Source organism: Xyrauchen texanus, chromosome 16 (assembly GCF_025860055.1).
Source record: "Xyrauchen texanus isolate HMW12.3.18 chromosome 16, RBS_HiC_50CHRs, whole genome shotgun sequence".
In the NCBI taxonomy this organism is placed as follows: domain Eukaryota; kingdom Metazoa; phylum Chordata; class Actinopteri; order Cypriniformes; family Catostomidae; genus Xyrauchen; species Xyrauchen texanus.
The window spans coordinates 29,082,554-29,108,608 of record NC_068291.1 but is presented as its reverse complement, the minus strand read 5'-3'; the positions used below and the strand labels follow the sequence as shown (position 1 = coordinate 29,108,608).

Sequence of the window (26,055 nt, the reverse complement as noted above, 5' to 3'; positions counted from 1 at the left end):
AAATGTAAATTTACTCGTATCAACAACAGTAAGGTTATCTATAACATCTATAAAAAAGTAAACCAATTATATTTTCTTAAACTCAAAAATATTTTAGCCTATTTTTTAGGATTTACTCATTTCTGTTTAATCTATTTTATTTAAAATTTTCTCCCCTTATTCTCCCAATTTGGAATGTCCAATTCCCAATTTGCTCTAAGTAGTGACTCACCTCAATCCGGGTGGAAGAGGACGAATCTCAGTTGCCTCTGCGTCCGAGATCGTCAATCCGTACATTTTATCAAGTGGCTTGTTACCGCGGAGTCGTAGCACGTATGGAGGCCCAGGCCATCCACCGCGGCATCTACGCACAACTCACCACGCACCTCACCAAGAGCGAACCACATTATAGCGATCATGAGGAGGTTACCCCATGTGACTCTACCCTCCCTAGCAACCGGCTGGTTTAGTTGCTTCGGAGACCTGGTTGGAGTCACTCAGTCTAAAATAGTGTATTTTGCATTTGCCCTTTTGAATTTTTTTATTTATTCATTAATTATTTATTTTATAGTTTTAACGGTGGTATTTGTAACAAGACCACAAGAGTGTTTGAAGAGTTTATGTTATTAAGAGCCTGTATGAGAATTTGTGTTCAGAGAGTATTTTTTGTTTGAGTGAAGAGTCCAAGAGACCATGAGTGTGCAGTGTGAAAAGGAGACCGAAAATGCAGTCTTACTTGAACTGCTTCATTCTTCCCTGTCTCTTCCATTACCGCCCTCCCATTGAGAACCCCTCATTTAAGGCAAACGTACACACCTATTGTCCCTGATGAGCTATCTGATCTTGACAAGATAGACGTACTTGTTAAAGTTAATAAAAACCAATATACAAGAGGACAAAACAGTGGCCATGGTAACAGTACACGGCTTATGAACAGCTTTGCATGTATGTTTAGAGCAAATAATGGAAACTGAGATTCATTAAAAAGGAATGACTTGTGTCCCTCTGTGAGGGACCAGTAATATGTAAGCCATGTCTGACCTCATAGTCTGAGTCAGCTTGGCACAGGGAGTCCAGCAGAACCTTGTGAATTTTAACACTTTTCTGTCCTGTTTTCGTTCATGTTGAGTAAACACAAGCTTTGTAGCAGTTTAAAAAGCATAAGTGAATGCCAAATCAATATCTGTATTCAGCCAGCCGATAATTTTTACGACTTTCCCCTCCTCAAACATTGTGTATTATTGGAAGAGCTAATATAATTTATACTGTATACACTGGTATTTGCCAGCATGGCATTAAAAGTGAGACTGTTTAAATATCTGGGTTAGCTGTAAAACAAAGCACCAAACCCAAAACACGCCTAAAACAAGCTAAACTCATGCACATGAACTTCAATTGCTCTCATGAGTCATTCAGGCAAAGCAAACACTTGGCATTCGATTTTCGTTACAATGATCTACAGAGCATAGTAAATAAAGTGATTGTATGTTAATAGTGTGTCTAGAGGAAGTTTGACCCCGCCCTGAGGTTTTACATTGAACGGGGGGGGATTCATCTTCATGAGCAGATCTGAAGACCAGCAGGATGTGAACAGGCACTCTTACGGCTGGGGTTGAAAGGTAAAAATTAGTTTAAAAAGATAAAGACACAAATTAAGCAGTGGCTTACATCAGTTCCGGTCGGTATCAGTAGACGTTTAAGAAACGAAAGAGAAGTTTTGTGTGTGTGTGTTTTCTTGTTTTAACCTTTATCTTGTGTACGTAGCGCGAGACAGAAAGTACTATCCGCGTGCGTACGGGTTAGTTTTGATGTTAGCAGATCCGCTAAATCAGTTTTGATGTTAGCAGATCCGCTAAATCAGTCTAGCAGCAGTACTTTTTGAATTGCTTGAACTTTCTTAGCAAAATATTTAAACGGTGGTACTTTACATGTGCATTTTCTCCGAAATCAGAAATAAGTTCGCTAGGTTGTTTGTTAGCAGCTGTTCGGCGTCACCCAAGTGAGAGCTACAGTAACGTTTCGCATAGTGGTTCACAAACAATGTAATTGAAATAAATTAATAATAAACCGTCCCAGAATACGCAAGAAAGTCGTTAGCTGATTTTAGACAAATTGATTCTCCGAAGTAGTCTAAATTTAGCCACTGAGTGGGTGTGTTTAGATATGAACTGTTTACATTAATTGTTGTGTAAGTGGTGTATACTACAAACACGCATCATATAGACCTGTATTTTAGTGAACACCTTAATGAACACTGGCTAATTTAATACAATATTTGCAAAATGTGACGTTAATGGCTATTGACTGTGCCTAGCTTCCACTGTTAAAAGCCACATCAGGTTTTTCCTGTCTTTTTATTTTTGTCATGCCTGATCATGTCTCATGGGTTGAATTTAGTTTTACAGTTAGCAGGCCTATATAATATAAAAATACTTGATTGAACTTGTATTATTAAGTCCTAATTTCTTTCATCTTTGAATATGGTACCATTGGTTTGGTGCTATTCATTGGGTGATGATATAAACTGGAATGATCTGTTTCTGGTAAATGTCTATATGCTACGTTTAGTCAAATATCTGCTTTTGTTTGACAGCAATCCCTTTTACTGTGTCACCCAAACACTTACCAATATTTTGTTGTTTTTTTTATCTTCTTGTTTGCATGTTATTTGCCTTTGCATACAGTGAAAGAAAGAGTAAATCAAAAGTCTGTAAAACAAAAACAAGTATGACGTAGTGTTGTTTATGCTGTAATTTGTGTAGTGAAAAGGAGAATCAGATTTCAGTTGCCCTAATGCACGTTAAGTAAAAAGACGTTCATGCTTTTAGTTTTATGTTCTACCTCTATAGAAATTCCCGTTGCATTTGTAATGAGATTTTTTAATTGTGCCCCCCCCCCCAGACCACTGGTTCCTTTTACCCTAAGCATTATTTGTTCTGTTACTGTTGTCAGTTAGGCTAAGTCAAATAAAAAAAAAATAAATAAAAAAAAAAGGATTAGATCAGCAAGCAAGTGGCCAATTCCAGGAATGTTTCTAAAAACCGATTTGATTTCAAATTACTTTTAACCGAAAAGAAGAGCCTGAAAAAGATAAATTTTCAGCCCAGTCTTTGTGCAGGTTTGTTTATTCATAAAAGTGCATGTTTTCTCAGAAGAATTTAAAGTTTGTAGGGTGGATTCTACAGGATGAGCTTGTTTTTGTGGTTGCAGAATCTCTGAGCGACAGCCTCTTAATTTTCTCTGAGGCAACATCAGAGTGACTTAAGTTCCCATTTGTGGAGTATAGAAAGTATGATTTCAATTTCTTAGACAGGGTTAGGTTTCTGTTTCTAACCAGCCTGTCCATGAGATGGAAAAACTAAATGGATGTTGATGCTCCCTGCCACAAGAAGCAAGATTCATAATCTGTTCCTGAGCTAAAATACCAATAGACGTGAATTGCTTGGCCATTAAACAAATAGCTTTTGTGCATGACAGATCAACTGGTGAAAGCAAATTGCTTTTGCCTCATTTACAGTAACCTTTTAAAGCTTCTCCTTTTTTAGCAAGTGCTATTGACTATGTAGAACTTATTGTGAAATTCAGATTAAGGCTCATTCCTCCTCGGTTTCATAAACGTGTAGAACGTTAGCCTCATTGAAAAGAGGTCGCGTGCTCTCAGGGTATGTCTTTATCAAGCCTGTGCATGCGCTTTGCATAAACCAGATACCAGGCCTTGTGAATTCTTACTTGTTTTCTGACACGGGACACATTAAGCCTGTCTCTGAGAGGTAAAATTTTAATTAAAATTGGTAAAATGTATCTGCTTAGTTTAATGATTTTCTTTGTATTTTGGATGTACAAGACTGTATAAGTTTTTTTTTATTTTATTTTTTGAATCCCCTTTTCTCCCCTTTTGGAATGCCCAATTCACACTACTTAGTAGGTCCTCGTGGTTTTCACGTGGAAAGGAACTACAAACCCATGAAGTATTTATCATATGTATTGAAGCAATATATTGCAAAATAGTCAGATAAATAATCAAAGATTTAAGCTGTGTAGGGACACGGTGTGTCATGGGTGTTAGTAGCCAATGCAGAGTTTGTTTGCGACTTTCTGATTGATGGATATTTCTGATTCATGTGTAGTTCTTCACCAGGAATTCCGCTATTAAACACGATTTAAAAAAAATTAAGTTGAACTAACCTGGACCAATGGCTTTATCAGAAGCATGTATTATTAAACTCCAAGTTCAGGGTAGGTCTGCCTTTAAAAGTTTATAATTTAGTGTTAAAAATAAATTTGCCTGTGAAAAAAATGTATAGGCTTTTTATTTCTTGATCCTCAGGAATTAAATATTTGTTTTTCTTCTTTGGCCTATGAAATCATGTGAACAAAAATAGCAGGAAGACCAGGTAGTGATCAGCATGAGTCAGTGGGTTATTTGACTAACAAGGGTAGATACCCATATGATGTGCCACACACTTATTACACAGTTCCATAATGAGTCAAGGAATGCACATCAATGTACTGTTGCACCCCAAATGTGTTAGCTTAAACCCATTTTACCTGTTTAAATGTAACAACACATTTTTGCTTGCATTTCAAAGTCATTTTATACAGCATCGCATTCCAGGTGATGTATGCTTAGACATGAAAAATCACTGAATGCAAACAAAAAAGCAAATTATCAATTTCATAAGGGCTGTTGGCAGAAAGGGTTTCTGGCATGCAATGTTGTTCCTCAGAAGTGTCCTTTAGGATCACTCGCAATATTTCATGCTTTTTTATTTTGGTTAGTCGCAGTCCTCATTGTCATAATGTTCATTGCCACTTAGGAAATATAGAATGATGGAGAATTTTTCCACTTCCAGGAAATCTGCACAACAGCTGCTGTCTTGCTTGGGCATCAGTTTAAGAGGCACATAACTGGATTGCATTGTTTAATGTATCGTTTTATTTATATGCAGGAGTAATCAAGTACTTGTTCTGCACCAGTTACTTGACTCTTTCTCCAAAAGGGGATTGCACAAACTCTAATAGGGTTAGGTTAGGAACTCCCTATATCTTTCTGATGGTTTGGAGCACCCTCCCCTTTTTGGAGTTCTGTCTGCAGCTATATCCTTTTCGAATCTCTTACCAAATCTCGCAGTTAAAATTGAGTCCAATGGGGATCGCTGCGGATGTGTGTTGTTGACGTGTTGGATGAGAGAAGAAGATATAATGGTATCTGTGCTCAATTGTAAAGCCAAGTGTGGCAGCACTTCTTATATTTTTATTATTATTCAATTGTACTCTTTGTATTTGGTTCTTGTTGGATTCATGTATCTTTTATGGTGGAAATATTCCATATACATATACAATATTCATGTATATTCATTATTGAATATGGGGAGCCGGAGATTTTTAAAGGAAACACCCTGTTGTTACATCTTAAATGCAGTTATATTTATTGTGTTATAGCTTTATTAAAGTTCAAATAATACGGAAGCAGGTCATGTAATTAACTACAAACTCCGAAACTGGCATTTTCCTGTTCAGTCAGCATCTCTTCTGTGAGTTGCGCGAATGTCCCGATCTCAGGGTGAGAGATTGAAACTGCACCCGGCTGATGCGCGCAGTGTTGCAGCTAGATTAGAACACGATGGCTCGTGACTTATTGAATCATAATATATGTCACTGTGCATTTCTTATCGTGAAGAAAATTGGCAATATGCAGCTTTATTAATAGTAGAGAGTTTGTTTTTTGTGAGTTAAAGATGGATTGAAGTGAACGGAAAGGTGAGAGAGGAAGTTTTTGCCCCATTATGCACAGCAACAAAATACATTTATGATTTGTTTTGGCTTGTTTATATTATATTATGGACTTCTGAAGCAGCAAAACAAGTCGGTATACCGAGGGTGTACGCCAAGGATCGGCAAACTATGGCACGTGTGCTAGCATTGGCATGTGGAGGGATAATTGCTGGTATGCATGCAACAGCAAGAGAGAATTTTTATATAATCAAATATTTCTATTTTATTTAATAAATTGTGCACCTGCATTCCAATCTACATCTTGATGTAATCCTTCCTCATGATCACACGGCGCTTCACTCTCAGTTAATAGCTTGAGTAAGCGCGTGTGCTTTGCTACAATCAGATTTCATACAGACTTCATACTCCCCTTAAAACATGGTCACACTCAAAATTACATTAAATGATTAAAAGAGAAAACATAAACTCACATTGTGTGGTTCAAAGTCTGAGTCTATTCAAAATATAAATTAAATCTGGAAATACATTTTTAGGATTTTGCTGATGCGATTCACAAATAGGGCTAAAGTGTGCCTCTTGAGGGTGAATTTTGGCAATTCTAAGTATCCACAAATTTAAACATTCAGACATGCTGTTTTTCAGATGAATCTGCAGGTTTGTTTTTAAAAATGTGTAAGAATGACATGTGTATGAATATTAAGTTGCCCATTTTCTTGAGTATTTATGGTAGTAATTCTGACTCGCTGTACTGTGAGCACGGAGAGGATAAAGAGACTGCAAACTGGTATAAAAATGAATTAAACAACAAATAAACATGCATATACAAATGTGAGTGTACGTGATATAATGTGAGTCATGACAATCAGACGTTGTGTTGAGCGATAAAGACTGTTTGAGCGATCATGAGCACTTGCAGCTTCACTCCCTTCAATATGCTCACTCTCAGTGTCAATCAAACATGTGTGTTCTCCATGTGCTCTCAATAACTCATCAGTCACTCATCTCAGCGCTATTCTGTGAGGATCCCAATTTAAATTAGATTAATGTTGGTCACATTACCACTAATCACAGCAATTACATTTTAACCATAACGGCTTCATGCATTTACTTAAAAATTCGTGATTTTGTTGCAGAAAAATGCCAAAGACAGTAAACAAATCATACATATTAATGATTTCTCACTGGAGTATTTTTAGAGCTTTTAATGGATATACATTTTTCTTATTTTTGAACGTGTCTCTGCTGTGTGTGATGCTCTCATGGTTTTTACTGCTTACCAGTATGAAGGGTTGGGGAGTAACGGGATTACGTATTTAAATTAGAAAATATTTGTAACTGTATTCCACTTCAGTTACAATTTAAATAATTGATAATTAGAATAGTTACATTCAACAAGTATTTTGATTACTGGAGAGATTACTTTGCAATTTATTGTAATTTAATATTTAGTCCTTTCAGATTAAAAAAATATATATATACGTGTAAATGATGTGATCAAAAGTGCGTTTGAACAACAGTGAAACGCTTTCTTCACAAGAAGTAAGTTTGGAGTAGAAGAAATAGAAATAAACCTTGTGTAAATTTCAGCTTTATGCTAAGCTAAAATGCTATTTCTAGCCATTTTACATGCACATGTTACCAGGCACAATCTTATTTTTATCAAGAAAATTAATGTTGGATCATAATTTCTTTTGATATTATGGTTTAATTATGGACAATCCTTTTTTTATTGTTTTCCTGTAAAAATATAAAAACAATCCTTAAATCAAGATCAATTTGATTAATCTTTGTGGCAGGGCGGAGGGCGGGGCCGGTTCGTGATCCTACACACCCGGTCCCGTATTAGGCTAATTATGCCTCCGTGAGGTTTAAAGGCTGACTGCAGAGGGCCGTGCGGGAGAGCGAGATCGTTAGCGGACATGTCCGTCATGTGTGTGTTTGTGTTGTCTTTTAAGTTTTCCATTAAACTATGATTTATATCGTCAAGCCGGTTCTCGCCTCCTCCTTTCCCATCCTTTAACTGTTTTACATCTTGTTTTAGAAGCAACACTGCACAAGATATTTAGGTTTTTCAGATAATGTATTTTTAACATGTCTTACTGTACTGTCTTTTTATTGTCAAAACAAGTGAAAAGAATCTACCAGTGCTGAAGAATTAATCCAAAGTATTTAGAATACGTTGCTGACGTTGAGTAATCTAACAGAATACATTACAAATTACATTCTACAGCATGTATTCTGTAATCTGTAGTGGAATACATTTCAAAAGTAACCCTCCCAATCCTGTCAGTATGTCACAATGTCCTTTTGATATTGACAACAGAACTTTTCATAACTGGTTAAAAACAAAATGCATAAACTTTATAAAAAGGTTCCATTCGTTAACATTAGTTTAATGTTTAGGTGTCATGAACAATAAATTAACTATATATTTTTACAGACATAATTTATTATAATTTTAGTTAATAAAATTACAATTGTTCATTTTAGTTCATAGTGCATTAACTAACCCTAACAAATAAAACTTTCGATTTTAAAAATGTAATGGTATATGTAGGGCTGGGTGATTTAATACTATTTTATTTTCAATAACGATTTCCAACGATTATGAAAACTAGATAATCGAGATAAAACTATTATTGTGCCGTATTCCGTTTCACAATGAAACACCCTGGCATTATATCTTTAAAGCATACTTTATTAAAGATAAAATATTAAGGAAGCAGGTTATGAAAATTAACTCAGAAACTGGCATTTCTCTGTGCCTTCAGCTACGTGTCTATGAGTTGCTTGAAGTGACCAGGGAGGAGATTGAATCTTCTCCCGGCTGATAAACACACGCACGGGGATACTCGTCACTCATGCACGTGTGTTGCAGCTAGATTATAACGTGATGGCTCACAACGTAGAGAATCATAATATACATTTGAAGTCAGAAGTTTACATACACCTTAGTCAAATACATTTATACTCAGTTTTTCACAATTCCTGAAATTTAATGGTAGAAAACATTCCGTCTTATGTCAGTTAGGATCACTACTTTATTTTAAGAATGTAAAATGTCAGAATAATAGTAGAAAGAAGCTTTTATTTCTTTCATCACATTTCCAGTGGGTCAGGAGTTTACATACACTTTGTTAGTATTTGGCAATTTAATTGCCTTTAAATTGTTGGTCAAATGTTTTGGGTTGCCTTTCAAAAGCTTCTTGAAATAAGTTGCTGGAATTTTGGCCCATTGCTCCAGACAGAACTGGTGTAACTGAGTCAGGTTTGTAGGCATCCCTGCTCGCACACGCTTTTTCAGTTCTGCCAATGCATTTTCTATTGGATTGAGGTCAGGGCTTTATGATGGCTGCTCCAATACTTTGACTTTGTTGTCCTTAAGCCATTTTGCCACAACTTTGGTGGTATGCTTTAAGTCATTGTCCATTTGGAAGACCCATTTCTGACAAGCTTCAACTTCCTGGCTGATGTCTTGAGATGTTGCTTCAATATATCCACATAATTTACCTTCCTCATGACGCCATCTATTTTGAGAAGTGCACCAGTCCCTCCTGCAGCAAAGCACTCACACAACATGATGCTGCTACTGCCATGCTTTATGGTTGGGATGGTGTTCTTCGGCTTGCAACACTCACCCTTTTTCCTCCAAAAATAACGATGTTCAATATGGCCAAACAGTAACATTTTTGTTTCATTAGACCAGAGGACATTTCTCCAAAAAGTACGATCTTTGTCCCCATGTGCACTTGCAAACTGTAGTCTGGGTTTTTTTATGGCAGTTTTGGAGCAGTGGCTTTTTCCTTGCTGAGCAGCCATCCAGGTTATTTCGTTATTGGACTCCTTTTACTGTGGATATAGGTACTTGTCTGCCTGTTTCCTCCAGCATCTTTAAAAGGTCCTTTTGCTGCTGTTCTGGGATCGATTTGCACTTTTCACACCAAACTACTTTCACCTCTAGGAGGCAGAATGTGTCTCCTTACTGAGCGGTATGATAACTGCATGGTGTTTATACATGCATACTATTGTTCATACAGATTAACGTGGTACCTTCATGCATTTGGGAAAGGTCCACAATTATTTTTCTGAGGTCTTGGCTTATTTATTTTGATTTTACAATGATGTTAAGCAAAGAGGCACCGAGTTTGAAGTTAGGCCTTAAAATACATACACAGGTACACCTCCAATTCAGTACACCACCTATCAGAAGCTAATAGTCTAAAGGCCTGACATAATTTTCTGCAATTTTCCAAGCTGCTTAACTGTTAACCGTTAACTTAGTGAATGTAAAATTCTGACCTACTGGAATTGTGATATAGTCACTTAAAAGTGAAACAATCTGTCTGTAAACAATTGTTGGAAAACATTCATATGTCATGTACAAAGTAGATGTCCTCAACGACTTGCCAAAACTATAGTTTGCTAATATGAAATCTGTGGTGGTTTAAAAAAAGTTTTAATTACTTCAGCCATTAAACAAGTGCATGTAAACTTTTGACTTGTATGTGTCACGTTCACTGTGTGTATTTTATGAAGAAAATCGGTAATACGCAGCTCTATTAAGAAGAGAATGTTTGTTATTTGTGAGTTAAAGATGGATTTAAGTGAGCATAAAGGTGAGAGTTTAGTCTTAGCCCTTTATACACTGGAACAAAATACGTTTTTGATCAGTCTTTTTTGGCTTGTTTTCCAAAATAATATCTAAAACTCCTTTAAAACAACGTACATTTACTTTAGGAGCTATACTGCAGAAGGAAAAAAATCTTATCTGAGAATGATGAATACAATATTTAATCGGGGCTGGACATTAATGCTTGTCTGGGACAAATGGATTTTTGAAGGGGCAAGTGAAAGAGAATGTTTCTTGCCTGACCGGATAAGAAGACTGATGAAAGCATAACTGGAAACATTTGTGATTGCCTAAGCCTGTCACTTATTAAAAAGTTAATATGCTTATTCTGCTGTTGAAAGTAATCAAGAGCACATAATTTTATTATTTGCTTGCGTTCTAGTAACAGCTGCACCCTGTTTGATTGACAGTGTGCAGGTATTATTAACAATATTAACGTGTGTGCTGAACTTGCACGTGTTTTCTGAAAATGCCTTGGTGAGGTATTTATGTAAACACAGAGAGTGATGTCTAAAGTGAACGCAAACAGTGGAGAAATAAGCAGATTTGTATTAAAATGTCGGACTTGTAAGTATAAATGTAAACTAATAGACCTGCTGCTGTCTAGTGTGTCATTATAATAAACAACCATAACAAGAAAACACTCACTGCTCTTGACTGGGTAACTTTAGTAGCTTTAAAAAGTATTAATGTTTTATAATCATACAGTAAAGAGCATTAGAAGTTTTATGTTGCATTTCATTCTGAATGTATACTTGAATACTTGATACTGCTGTTAAAAACTTTTAAAGAATTTAACAGAATTTTCTTTTATGTATTTTTGTTCTATCATTTTTAACATATTTCTATTAATTTCAGTTTTTTATTGTTATTTTAGTACTGACTGTTTACTAGCCTTGAATAATGACTAAAAAATCTTGATTCTTCCATAATTAACATATTGGTTAGTGTTATTATTTGTTGTGGTTTTGTAGCTGGTATTGAGAATCGTCGAATTTCACTACCAACTACTGAAATTCTGGTAATGTGCATGGTAGATCTTGCTGCAATAACATGATGAATAAGTAGATCTCATTCCATAGAAGTTTGTGTGCACCTTCTGTAAATGATGGCAATGGAGGTTTTTCTTTATTTGAATACCATATAATTATATTTAAAATACAATAATTATCTCATGACAATAGCCTCCTCCCCTACCCAGTGCAGTTTACATGGCGAGTTCAAGGAAATCCAGTTAAAAATGCATTATATCAATGAGTAATCATGTTAAATAATCGTGATCTCAATATTTATGAAAATAATCGTGATTATGATTTTTGCCATAATAGAGCAGCCCTAAGTAGATGTTGTAACTAACAATAATTTAATTAGTTCATGTTAACTTCAGTTATATTGTTAAATAATGTTAACAAGTGAAACCTTTGTACGAAGTGTTAATGTAAGTTTACTGTGTGGGGCATAAAATAACTTGAAAAAGTGTGGCAAAGGGCAATCTTTAAAAAATCTGTATCAGCAGATACCGATCAGTTACCGAACATCAGCAGTGTTTAAAAATCAGGGATCGGTATCGGCCTCAAATTTCTTGGCCCACTGGCCTAGTTGTACCAGCCACAGAGGAATTTATGTTTAGCTTGGTTAATGAAAAGTACAAAAAACTAAAACTATAATAGTGCGCAGACCCCAGATAATTCAGCAGCCCTAACATGTATGTGATATGTTTCTCTGTGCTTGTCATTTTAAGCATGACCAGCAAATACTTTACCAGCTTAGATGGTTTTTGGACTAATCCCCATGTGTGAACAGGCTATTTATTCTGCTGTTGCTGGCTCTGATGTTCAAGTGAAGCTTTTTCATTTTTAACAATTTGCAGCAGCAAAACTAGTCTCAGATCTATGTAAAATCAGCATTCAACTATTTTTTTTTTTCTCCCCAGATCTGGATTTTCTCTTCACATAGTCACTGTTTCTGTGACTTGCTCTACCGGAGTATGGGCTAAAATCAATTTCTAGCACCTTAGCGTTATACACTTGGAACCACCACAGTCTCACCTGTGCAGAGGTAAACACCCTACAGACAAACACTTTGGCCTGGAGTACTCATTTCTGCTAGAAAACAACATCTTCAGTTGTGGGTGTGTATAAATTGGGTGACAAATTTCAAAAGTTTTACAATGGTTAATATTTATAATTACTGAGCAAGGTGGTCAATGGCCACTAAAACGCTATAATTTATATGATAAAATCCAATTTGATGATATTAAATTAGATGTATACAAAAGTGCTGAAATGTTAAACTTGTATTTTAAACAATATTTTGTTAAAATAAAGTTTTAAAAAGTATATTACAATACTTCAAAAAGATTTGAAAAATGAAGAAAATGTGCATTATCCACTTAAGTCTATCAGTACATTTTGAAACAGTCATAAGGGAGGGCTAAAACCAATTGGCCCTATCGACCAATGATGATAATCACAAAAAGCCAAACTGTTGTGCTTAGATAACAGTTTGTGCTTGGATAAAGTGTTTATTTGATTGAAACAAAAAGGAATTTACAAGTTCAGTTTGACATTTAGCAACATAATTTAGTTACTCTTCATTACAATGGTTAAATGCATTCAGTTGGTCAACACACTAAAAAGTGAAAAGAAAAGTGTGGTTTTTACCAGTGGCAGAGCCAGGAATTTTTCATAGGGGTGGCCGGGCAGGGGCCAGCATTTACTCTGGGGTGGCACAAAAAACATAATTTTGCAAACAAACATGGCACTCATCCAACCTTAAAATAATTTTTAAAGTATTGTAGGTGCCCAAATTCACAATGATGTATAATGTACAATAGCTAGCCTACAATGACATTTTTATTAAAGTTCACCAAATAACTCTGTGTCATAATTTTACTCACCCTCAAGTTATTTAATCAAATAAAACTTAGGAAATTCACTTTGAAAACAGAATACATATTTCCCAATGCTGAAAAAAAAAAACCAGTTTAAACAGGACCAGAAAATCATGTTCAAGATCACTTTATTTATTTATTTTTTAATATTGTGCAAAAGTTTGTGTATTTCAGTAATTCAAATTAAAAAGTGAAACTAATATATTTAGTATATATAACTATACACATATGCATGATTATACTTTTCAGAGGGCTGACATTTCTGTATTTAAAATCCTTTTTTTTTATTGATTTCATGTAATATTATTCTAATTTTCTGATATTTTGAATTTGGGGTTTTCATAAGCTGTAAGCCATAATCATCAAAATTATAATTTTTTCACGATATTCTAATTTTTTGAGTTTCACCTGTATAATCAAGGTATGTGTGATGGGTACTGTAGTTTACCTGGAGGTCCTATTGGGTCAGCGTGGTTACTGGTAGTTGGCTCCTCTTCATTCTCAAAGTTTGTCTCCTGAACTGTCTGAGAAAGTGCTAGAATACAAAAATCAGTCTCAGTTGGTTTTCATACACTTTAAACAGTTTTATATATTACTGATTTCTATATCACTTGTTGTATTCAAACATATATACCAGTAGAGTACTCAAGTGTGTGAGTGGAGGTATACCTAACATTTCTCTTGGGCTTGTGCTCTCTGGAGATTCTTCTCCCTCACTCTCTGGGTCAGTCTGTTCTTTCTCTCTTTCATCCTGCCTATTATTCTCCTGTGTCTTAGAGTCATTTGGCTGCTTCTTGCTACTCTTCCTGAAGAAGGATGCTATATCTGGTGCCTTTCTTTTCATTTTCCACACATTTCACTGACTGTCTGACATAAATACACCTGAGCAAAACATTTCAACATTAACATCATGTTTGAAAAAAACAAACAAAAATGGAGGACTATTATTGAACAAAGATTAGAATGTTTTTGTTATGCTGTATATAAAATCGACCTAAAACCTAGGCTAGTAATTATATTGGAATGTTGAATCACATTAAATGTCTCATGATAAAAACATAACTTAATAAATGTCCTTATATATTCAGAGATAACATGGAAATAGTTCTGAGCATCCAAGTCAAGTCAGCTAATATAAAGCCAACTGCTTCCTAACTGTTCACTTTGATACAACTTCACTGACACAAAGAGTTGAAAGGAACTAAAATAATAATTGATCTGATATTAATAACTCACGTGAATAGATGTGTTTGTGTGCTCAAACACGAGTTGATCCAGGCACCAAAGCGAAGCTGCACCCCTCTTCACAGTCGAATGTTGGAAGCGCTGCTACGGAAACTCTCGCGATAGCACATTTGCCTCGCGATAGTTTATTGATTAAACTTTTTTTTAATTTTTTATTTAATGATTAAACTGTCGCGATAGTTTCGCAGTCTGAACGTAATCGTTTAGCCATGATCGATCAAGGTCCTTTTGATCAATTTCTACGAAATTATTATTATTATTATTTATAATAGATCGTAATTACGATCGGGGTGGCCAGTGGGGTGGCCGCGATTATTTCCATGGTGGCCGTGGCCACCCCTGGCCACCCCCTAGCTCCGCCCCTGGTTTTTGCTGGGTTTTTTCAGTTCTGCTATTTTTACAATCTGTTCTAAATTTGTGCATAATTGAGCCAAACCATTCTGTCACAGGATAGATCATAGTCTAAGAGACTTCATATGTGGTGTGCACAACATTTTTTTGCATTAAATCCAGTTGATTGGGCAATTGAACTGGAAACAGGAAAAACCCGCTATCGTCTCCAAAATATACATGCATTTTTCACATATGTTGTATTAGTATAATTTTTTTATTAGATAACTGCAGGCCTTTTGTTCATGGTTATGCATTAAATAAGGAAGGTTGTAAGAATGAACCCCTTAAACTTTATGGACCCGCCGGCGATCCAAAGGGGGCGCTATATCATAAAAACAGTTTACGCACATAAAACGTTAAAGTCTCTGTATACAGGCATATGAGGTATGATTTGAGAGCTTAGAATAACTACAATAGTCTTTAAAATGTCTAATGCACTGCTGATATCAGAGGTTACCTGGATCAAGAGGCTGCTCTTAAATGAGTTCATTATGCTGTACCTGAAATGCTAGACTACTTCTGCACTCGATACACTCAGAGCACCTTTTTATAGGATATGCTTGGTCGTTTACCCTCTAAAAATGTAGACAGAAAGGTGTGGGGTATACAAAGATTAGGAATAATTAGAGTGGAAAGGGGTAGGGGGGTTAGGTAAGAGAAAGGAAGTCTGAGAGAGAGCAGAAAAGAGGAATCTGTTGGGAAGCTTAGCTAATTAGAAGGATGGGGATTCGAATAAATGGAGTCATAAAGACTGACAGCTTGAAGACAACATGCAGCAAAGCAAAGATGTTGCTAGGAGGCAAAAGCAGTGAAACAAGAGGAAAAAAGGGAGGAGTATGTGAAAGTGAAATGACAGGTCGATGGAAAAAGGCTTATGAAAATAAATGGCTAGAAATGAAGCAGGTGACAAATGTTGTAGATGGTCTAATTTTAAAGATTATGCTTGATTTTGTAACCTGGAAGAAGCAGTGATATTGGCCTTCAGTAAGTGTGAATTGAAGTCATAAGAAATTAAAATGATAATATTGTTATATTTTTGTTAAATGTCAGGTTAAACAATTTTCTAAGTCTTGCACCCTACATTAACACACTGGACTGATTTAAAGAGGTTCATTTAGGTTATTTTTAGCTTGGCAGTCTAAAATGAAAACAGACAATCTGACACTCTTCAAGCTTGCAACTGGGCCAAGTCCTTAAAGTTATAGATGTCTTTAGCACTTTTCCACTGCACGTTACGGCTCGACTCAACTCACTTTAATTTTCTGAGTTTGCTTTTCCACTGCTGTTTAGTGCTGCCTCTCTGTCGCACAACTATTCACAATCAGCCTTTATCCCTCTCGGAGGCTTGATTGCCTCCGCCCTGTGACATTAACATAACAAAACATACCATCCTCCATAGTGGACTCCAGCCATGTTTGAGTCCAGGGCACTCGCCCTCCCATTGCTCGCCGGGCTAGATGGATTACATTTGGTCGAACCATTTCCACTTTTCCTTGATTGTTCTGTAGTCACTTTTAATTGTATTTTTTTACTTTTCCCTACACTGTTGGAAGGTCCGGTTGATAGCCGAGTCTCAACTGTGCAACCAACAACTGAGACACTTCCTGAAAGACTTTTCAGTTTCATTCGTCACTAACGAGAGGACAGCGTGCAACTCGTTTATTGACCATGGCGTGGTGAAATGATAGAAATGATACTGCTATCACTGTAGCTAACTTTAAAACTAGCGGGTCCATGTTGAAAATTCAGTGACGCTGGTAGTGATGATTCTCTCTGACCAATCAGTGATCTGCAGGGTTTTGACATCACATTTATTATCGGCTCGGCTCGCTTGGAAACTCGATCGAGGTGGTACTAAAAAAAGTATCAGGTACTATCCACATTGGAAAACCCCCAAAAAGTCGAGTTGTACCGTGCAGTGGAAAAGCCCCATTTGTGTCCATTGATGATTTGAAGGCCTCAATAGGGCTGAAACGATTAGTCGACGTTATCGACAACGTCGACATTAAAACATTTTTGACAAATGTTCGTTGTCGAATAGTAATTTCATCTAATTTAATGTAACATGAGATCACTTTAAACTCTAATGATGAGAGCAGCACTGCATCCTGCACCTGATTTAAGAGAGGAAGAATTAAACAGTTCACAGTTCAGATGCACTCAAAACTTTCCAAACAGCTTCAGGTGATGTAGATCGCAATGTATGAGGGAATTATGATGCAAAAATACAAAATAGGTAAATACAGAAGCGCTCTCGTTGTGGAATAAGTGGAGCTGGAGCTGCCGCTCCGCTGAAGCAAAACTTGCATGTCGAGCATCTTTAAAAGAAAACACCCTGACGTTACATCTTAAATGCAGTTATATTTAATGCGTTTTAGCTTTATTAAAGTTCAAATAATACGGAAGCAGGTCATGTAATTAAATACAAACTCCGAAACTGGCATTTTTCTGTGCAGTCAGTGCTTCTTCTTTGAGTTTCGCGAATGTCCCGATCTGAGGGGGGGAGACTGAAACTGCATTCGGCTGATGCGCAATCTGTCACGGTGATGCTTGTTCCTCGAGTGCACACGCTTGCTGCAGCTATATTATTACTTATTATTGACTCGTGACTTATTGAATCATATTATATGTCACTGTGCATTTCTTATCGTGAAGAATATTGGCAATACGCAGCTTTATTAATATGAGAGAGTTTGTTTTTTTGTGAGTTAAAGATGGATTTAAGTGAACAGAAAGTGTAGTCTTCGCCCCATTATTCACTGCAACAAAATATGTACTTGATTTGTTGTTAATTTGGCTTGTTTTCCCAATATAAATATTAATAACTCTTAAAATAACAATTTTCTTTTTTAGCAACAATACTGCAGAAGAAAATTGTTTAAAAAAAACTATGCATTCACCTGAGAAGCAGCATATACGATATTTATACTTTTAGAGATTAGATCTTGAATATAAGTATATTTTGTCTTTACTGCACTCACAGAAGTATAAACAAGTAAAAAATACACTTGTATACAAAATACACTTGCTGCATATTTAAGATACATTCTATTAAAGCAAGTTAAATATCTTATATGCTGCTTCTCAATTAAATGTATCTTGTTTTAAGGAATTTTAGACATTTTTAAATGGAAAACAAGACAAAAACACTTGATAACAATAGGATTTTTTTTGCAGTAAATTGCTTTACTGAATTAAACTTGTAAAGTATTTTTCCCCCTTTAATTCAGTGAATGTTATTTAGAGGTATTTTTAAAAGATTATTTTGTCCTTTTCATTGTTAGTAAGCACATTTAATACAACCATTTAAGTCAGGACACAAGCAGAATAATCGGATAAGAGTTAATGATTAAACATAGCAATAATTGCTATATAGCATGAATAATCATTCTAATAATTGTTAGATTAATCAATTATCAAAATAATCGTTAGTTGCAGCCCTTATCCTCAATGGTGAGGTCTGGCTTATCAATTTACAGTGTCAAAAGAAAAGTGTTGACATTTGCAATTTGCATGTTGTAGTAAAGCATTCGATTGCAAACACACATGCATCATGTTTTGACATCTGACTAAATTTGCTTTGTGGTTTTTTGTGTGATGCTAGTGTATCTTTTTTGGGCGTGCAGATACATAGATACGTATTGAAGCTGTCAGGTAAAATGTGTGCTGATGAATGGAAGGCTAACAAATTAAATTAAAAACAATGAAGCCGTCAAGTGTTTCTTAAGTAAATATTGCTTCAAATAGAGAACAGAGTAAACAGTGCTTTAAGTTTTAACAGCATAAAAAAAAATGTGTGGAGTAATCTAATGCAAAATAACATTTCTTAAATTACTGACATACTAATTACTGTGTGATTATTGAATAAACATTAATGATGTAGTCAGAGTTTGATAAGTAGACCTGTCTTTAAAATGTATTGGGTTTATCCAGCAAGGAACATAGTGCTTTTCTCTTTTCTTGTCAATATTGTTGTTTAATTAATGTTAACAATAGGCCTATAACAGCAGCAGGTCAATTAGGCTGCATTAACACATTGCACATATACATTATTGAGAGATGTAAGATTTTTGTCCCATCTGCCTTCACTCACGTAATACATTAACGTTTGTGTTTACATTAATATTGCATCTAGCGGGGCATTTTGACCAAGAAGCTCATTTGACTGTTCATGTGCACAACTGCATTTACCATGAGACACGCCTGGTTTCACAATCGGCTACATTCACACCGCATCTAAGTGTGACCCACATCTGATTTTTGTTATCACCCACGTGTGTACACAGATTAATTGGTTGAAAGTGTGAACTGCCACAAGTGCTTTCAATCTGATATTTTCAAATCCAATCTGGACCACTTTCATATGTGTAAATAAATCGTATATGTATTTTATTTTTTCTAATGTGCCGTCAGTGAGAACAGCCAGATTATATTTAGTGTGATTTTTACATCAATCTAACTGAACATTTGCCATTTGTGCACTTGATTTCCAGCATATATATGCATGTAATAGTTTCACGTTTTTAATTGTGATTTATCTTTTTTTTGCATAAAGTTGTATTGCATTTCATTTTTAAAGTAAGAAAATAAAATTAAAGGCTTAACAGTTGGGTTCAGTGAATTGTTTGAACTACACAAAATAAAATATGTGCATGAAAAGATACAGAGATAGATTTATCTACTCCGTTTAGGCGCGTTGGCTGATATCTGACCAGTATCTGATAAGGGCTTCGTTTAAAATGTCATGTGAACCTGGCAAAGTTGACCTTGTTGCTATATGGATGATGTCACATTCTATGAACATGCTCTCTTAAATCTCCCAAAGTGATTTGAACATGGGGAACTGCTATTTGTCTGGAAATTCATTATAGACAGGCAGTGGGAAGTGTATAGTTTATATTTATAAACCGGCTTTTAAAAAGACTAGAAGCATAAAATAGCTATGGATAATAAAGAACCCACACCAAAAAAGAAAAGACAATGGAAGGTTGTTGCTTCTTGCTCAACTTATATGGAAACACAAAGGAAAAACTGAGTCGGTTCTGTTAAAGTGACAGTGGAAGCATGGAAACAAGTATGTTTCCACATCAATGTGGAATTTCCTTTTTGATTTTGCGAAATATTAAAAATTGTGAGAAATGGTTGTACTCCCATCAGTCTCTGTCAAGAGCAAAGATTGCAATCAATGGGTTCATTCGTTCTGTGCAATTGTAATCGTACACGGCAAATTAATATTTTTCACTATCTTTTGATGTAGCCTATTTATACAAAATAAACAGATTGATCCCACATTGGTTAGATGAACTTCATTATACTTAACCCAAATAGTAGGCTACGTTCAGTTAATATATCAAACCTTTATTTCCACTGTAATTGGGTTGTTTCGATTCAAGGGAGAGGCAATTGGATCCCTAACTAAGTTTACAATAATGAAAACAACCTCACAATTTTTTTTTAAAAGATCAATGTCATTATAATATTCTAAAACATTGATTGACAACAGCAGCAGTGGTATTCACTCAAGGATTTAGAAGGCCTCAGGATGACTTCTAGGTTGTTGTGGGTTTAGGAGATACTTGAAGCATTTAAATGCTCTGTGAATTAATCTTCGATGGAAAAACTTACGAGTCCTAAAATTAAGAGTGACACTTTTTTAAGAGTTGCTTCTAAATTGTCAGGTTAGGAGCTATTTTTAACCTTAAGATTTTTTGTAAATTCAGGCCCTGGAAAGTTCTGTTGAAGTCACACTTCATGGATAACAAGCTTGACATGTAGTTCCTAACATTTTTGTCTTTCTGTCTCTGCTGTTAAGGGGGTGAGGCTCGACACCATGCAGGGGCCTCGGAGGAAGGTTAAGGTCATGGTGACGATGACAATGGTGTTTATCTTCATAGTGGTAGAAGTCTCTCGTAATGCTGGAAAGGGAGATGGCAACAAGAATAAGCTGCTGATTCCCTCAAAGCGTTTCTGGGCAAAAGATGCTCCCAGTGATGCCTTCTGGAATCGCCAGCAACAACAGCTCAACTACATAAACAACCGCAATCTAGAATATCTCAACTCAACAATTAAGAAAGTTCCAGACTGGTTCAACGACACAGTCAGTCTTGACACCTGTGAGCCAGACTTCAGGGTTACCACGCAAATTAAGGATTACAATTCTCTTCCAGACCGCTTCAAAGACTTCTTGCTATATATGCGTTGCAGGTCGTATCCCATCGTGGTGGACCAGCCGAACATCTGCAAAGACCAACCTTTCCTCCTCCTAGCTATTAAATCTTTAGTTCCGCACTTTGATCGACGTCAGGCGATCCGTGAGTCATGGGGCAAAGCTGGTCGCCTTGCGAACAAAACAGTTGTTACATTGTTTCTTCTTGGTAATGCAGCCACGGAGGACTACTTCCCTGATCTTTCACAGATGTTCAATCTTGAGTGCTCCATGCATGGGGATATTATTCAGTGGGACTTCAGGGACACATTCTTCAACCTTACCATCAAGGAAGTCCTTTTCCTGGAGTGGCTGACGACTCGTTGTTCTGAAGCTAGTTACATCTTCAAGGGTGATGACGATGTTTTTGTCAACACTGTTCGCATCATTGACTTCCTCAGCAATCTCTCCCATGCTAAAGCCAAGGAACTGTTTGTAGGGGATGTGATTACCAATGCTGGCCCACACAGGAACAAGAAGGTCAAGTATTTCATCCCTGAGAGCGTGTACATTGGAGCATACCCTGCATATGCAGGTGGAGGTGGTTACCTGTTCTCGGGACAGCTGGCCAAAAAAATTTATAATGCCTCGAAGCAGGTGGCCCTCTACCCCATTGATGATGTCTACACTGGTATGTGCCTTATGAAACTGGGCCTTGCGCCTGAGAAACACAAAGGCTTCAGGACCTTTGATATCGAGGATAAATACCGTGATAATGCCTGTGCCTACAACAGCTTGATGCTGGTCCACCCCAGAAGTCCTCAGCATATGATCAAAATCTGGGCCTGGCTGAATGACCCAGCCTTGAACTGTCAGTGAGCTCTCAGGATTGCTGATTGAGGTTTCGGCAGCTTAAATATTTTTATCACTGTTCTGTTGTGATTTATCATTATTGTCATTATGTACATGCAAACCTCATGGTAAAACATTTCATGGTAAGGGTCAAGAGCAACAAAGAGCTGTTCAGATATACTATCTATCTATATATATATATATATATATATATATATATATTATTTGTTAAATGTGGCTCAATTTCTGCCTACATAGTATTGCAATGACTTGACATATTCTGCTAGTAATGTTACAAGTATTTATATTGTGCTTTTTTGACAACACTGGTAGTGAAGATGCTGGAGAGAATTTGATGGGTAATGCAGTTCAGCTGGTCTGAACAAGACACAATGAAAAAAGACAGCTCACATATTAATGAGCTTAGCTGTATGTCTCTATCATTTTAAGATATTGTTTCTGTTTTTTCCTAGGGTCCATTTGACATTGTAAGTTAACAGTTTGATTAATGTTGTATTATGCTGTAGCTCTTTTGTGCTGAAACAAACTTCAAAGGGAGAGTTCACCCAAAAATTCACTCATAATTTACTCATCATCATGGCATCCCAGATGAGTATGACTTTCTTCCTTCTGCTATCACAAACATTTTTAGAAGAATATCTCAGCTCTATAGGTCCATACAATGCATTTGAATGGGTACCAAAACTTAGAAGCTCCAAAAGCACAAAGGCAGCATAAAAGTAAACCATAAATCTCCAGTGGTTCTATCGATATCTTCAGAAGCGATATAAGTTTGGGTGAGAAACAGTTCAATATTTAAGTCATTTTTTACTATCCATCTCCACTTTCTCATTCTTCTTGTGTTTTTAGCGCTCTGAGTTCTTCATGCATATCACCACCTACTGGGCAGGGAAGAGAAGTTATAGTAAAAAAGGACTTCAATATTGATTTGTCTTGTATCGATTCTGAATATATGAATTTAACCAATGGAGTCGTATGAATTACTTTTATGCTGCCTTTTATATGCTTTTTGTACATTTCACCATTCACTTGCATTGTGAGGACCTACAGAGCTGAAATATTCTTACAAAAATCTTTGCTTGTGTTTAGCAGAAGAAAGTCATACACATCTGGCATGGGAATGTAGTGTTTGGTTTTTTGTATTGTGTACCATCTTGCTGCTTCATGCACAACGAGTCTGAAAATAGAGACATTAATAATGTTAATATTAACAGAGTGCACATTCCGATTTCATTGAGAGAGAGAGATCATTTTAGAGCTGTGTTTGTGGGAACAAAACTGAATGATTAAAATTGGTTACCTACCAAACCTCTGCATATGTTCTTAAATGAACAGTTCTCCTGAAAAATTACAATTCTGTCATTTACTCACCCTTATGCAACAAAAAAAGGAGATGGGCAGTATGTAAGTCTCAGTCACCATTCATTTTCATTTCTTTTTTTAACTATAAAATGAAAGTGAATGGTGACCGAAGCTAACATTCTGTTTAATATCTCCTTTTTTGTTCCAAGACAGTCTAATGGGTTTGAAACAACATGAGGGTGAGTCAATGTTCCATTGAAATCATTCATTTTGCAAAGTAGACAATCAAATGCAAGTACAAATCCTGTTGTTATAATAACAGATTAGCCAATTCTAGTCCTTGCTGTATATTACTTAAGTCATAGAAATGCACACACCACTGAAGTGTTACATTCTGCTGTAGCATTTCTTTATATACAAAATCATGCACTCATCCAAATATTGCTTATAATTTTACTGAAAAGGCTGACTAATGATCTCTTTATTTGAATCCTTTGTAAAATACTTGACCTTCTCAGGATGTGTCCTCTGGCAAAAGTAAGTCCAAAAATCGCTTGTAAATAAATAATATAAAAGTTGTGATAGAAAATTACAAAGTGGTAGGTTTGTTTGGTTGCATTTTCGATTTTAAATCAAGGAATACTGTAATTTTTGACTAAACAAATTAAACCAGCATGCGGCTCACAAAAGCCAATTTTCCAACCCCAGATTAAGCCTGTTGCTCTTTTGATCACTGTGTTGCTGTTTTTTTCCCCCTCCCATAAAAGAAGGCAGGAACAGTTTCTGAGGTGGCTTATTTGATTACTGATTTCAATAGAATGGCTACAAATGTGTGACAGTTAGTGGCCCCTGCTGGTCGGTAAGGATATGTTTTTCTTCTTCTTTATTTTTTTTTAATTTTTATATATATATATATAATTTATTTGAAGAAAAACTGAAAATGCTGGCACTGAAACCATGCTATTGCCCACCAGGTTTCATCCTGATGGAATATATAAATGGCATGTATAGGCAGCCAGTCAACTAGTTGTTAAAGCTTATTTTTCTGTTCTTGTTTTTTGTTATTTTGGTTGGGGTATTCATCATCACAGCTGTGATACTAAAAAGTGGCCTGGTTATCATGATTAGATCCATAAGGGCTGTATCCATCCAGTCTACAACTACTGTTATCTGCTAATTTTAGGTCTGCCTCATTTATTGTTCGCTGAATAGGTAAATCAAGCTTGCGTCATAGTTGCGCCAACTGTTTTTATTTTTAAGTTATTCAGTCATCTATGAGGAATGAGGGCCATAAGGATGTTTTATTTCGCCTCTCAGCTGATGGTAAAGCACAACATGTAATGGCCTAATCTAGTGTTTAATGAGAGAGACAAAGTGTTTACATGTATTCAAAAATGGTCAAAAAGCTTATATTTATAAACTACTATTTTATGACATTCTAGGTTGTTCACAATGATCTATTAGTACACGATTTTATACACTGGTATTTATTACACAATCTCTTCAGCTTTCAGAGGTTTCAGAACTCTGTAAAATCTGTATTTGCTGCATGTGATTCTCTTCTATGGCCATTGTATGATGGATTATACTTGCATCTTTGCATAACACTGCAGACAATCCAACAAAATGAACTCCTGTTCGGCATCATGCTTTTCACAACTGTAATATGTGTGTACCAAAGCCTGTTAAAAAGTAATTTCTTCTTTTTTTTCTTTTTTTTTTTTGGTGCTGCGTTGTGATAATTGGGTCCATATGTCAATCACGTTAAGATATCTGAATGTAAAAATTATTTGATGCGCTAGTTTAATGTTATTTATGTGTATATGTATATACAAGCTCACAGTTGTCATGTACATCTCAGAAGTAATTGTGATGAAATTATTGGTGTGTTGATGTCATTGTGTCTTTTAGAATCTATTTGTATTATGAAATTGTTTGTGATGAGTCAGATCTACATGGAATATCTTTCAGGCATTTTACTTTCCCCAAAACAAAATATGTTTAGAACAGTCAAATTCGGAAGTTTTCAAAAAATGTTGCCACTGATTTATATGCTGAGAGATGTGTGTGTGTGTGTGTATGTATGTATGTATGTATATATATATATATATATATATATATATATATATATATATATATATATATATATATATATATAATTTGTCACCTAAATACCACCTACCAAAACATTCTGTGAACTGCACAGACACTGTTACCAAAATGTGCCTATTCATCTTTGTGGAAGTCTTTTCTAAATACATGTGCACATTTCTGTTCATTTTGTCATGTCTATGTTGGCTTTTTTTGATTAATTCTTATAATAAATGGAATAAACTTTGATGTTTTGGGATCTCTGTCATTCCTGTCTTAGTACTTGATACAATGCTATTTTATCATTTTATGTTCGTTTTACTGTATCAAATTTTATATTTTTCAATGGTAGATAAATCCTGGTGTTTTTTTTTTTCTTCTCTTTCTTGCAAATAAAAAAAGAGAGATCATCAAATGGAGTGTAAAGCGGAGAAAATTGCATCTTTGTTTTTGTTTTTAACCAACAGAGGGCGTCTTTGTGCTTTTTGTGCCTTATACCAGCTGTTTTCAAACTTTTCGATGTCAAGGAACTTCAAATATGATCCTAAGAATAACATGTAAAATATGTGTTTTCTAAACTCTAAAAATGTATATCTTTTTTAATATTATTATAAAAATTTTCCCAATTTTTATTTTTTTTTTATCAATTTAATAGTGCTTTTCCTTACCATTTTGCACTATTAATGTTTGTATATAAAGCAAAAAATGTGAATTACATTGATTTGTATAGCGCTTTCACAAAAAAATATTATTTCAAAGCAGCTTTAC

At 35.6% G+C, this 26,055-nt stretch overlaps 1 protein-coding gene across 3 annotated transcripts; it reads left to right on the top strand.

Moving 5' to 3' along the window:
• The first annotated feature begins 1,532 nt into the window (after window positions 1–1,532).
• LOC127657097 (N-acetyllactosaminide beta-1,3-N-acetylglucosaminyltransferase 2-like) lies at window positions 1,533–25,302 on the top strand. Of its 3 annotated transcripts, none has more exons than XM_052145747.1 (3): window positions 1,533–1,598; window positions 12,279–12,403; window positions 20,689–25,302. In XM_052145747.1, the coding sequence occupies exon 3, from the start codon at window positions 20,707–20,709 to the stop codon at window positions 21,898–21,900; it is 1,194 nt and encodes a 397-aa protein (XP_052001707.1). In that variant the 5' UTR covers window positions 1,533–1,598; window positions 12,279–12,403; window positions 20,689–20,706; the 3' UTR covers window positions 21,901–25,302. The 3 variants fall into 3 exon arrangements, with proteins under 3 accessions (XP_052001707.1, XP_052001708.1, XP_052001709.1); XM_052145748.1 differs by having other exon boundaries at window positions 12,279–12,476; XM_052145749.1 differs by lacking the exon at window positions 12,279–12,403 and having other exon boundaries at window positions 1,549–1,598.
• Window positions 25,303–26,055: the final 753 nt, after the last annotated feature.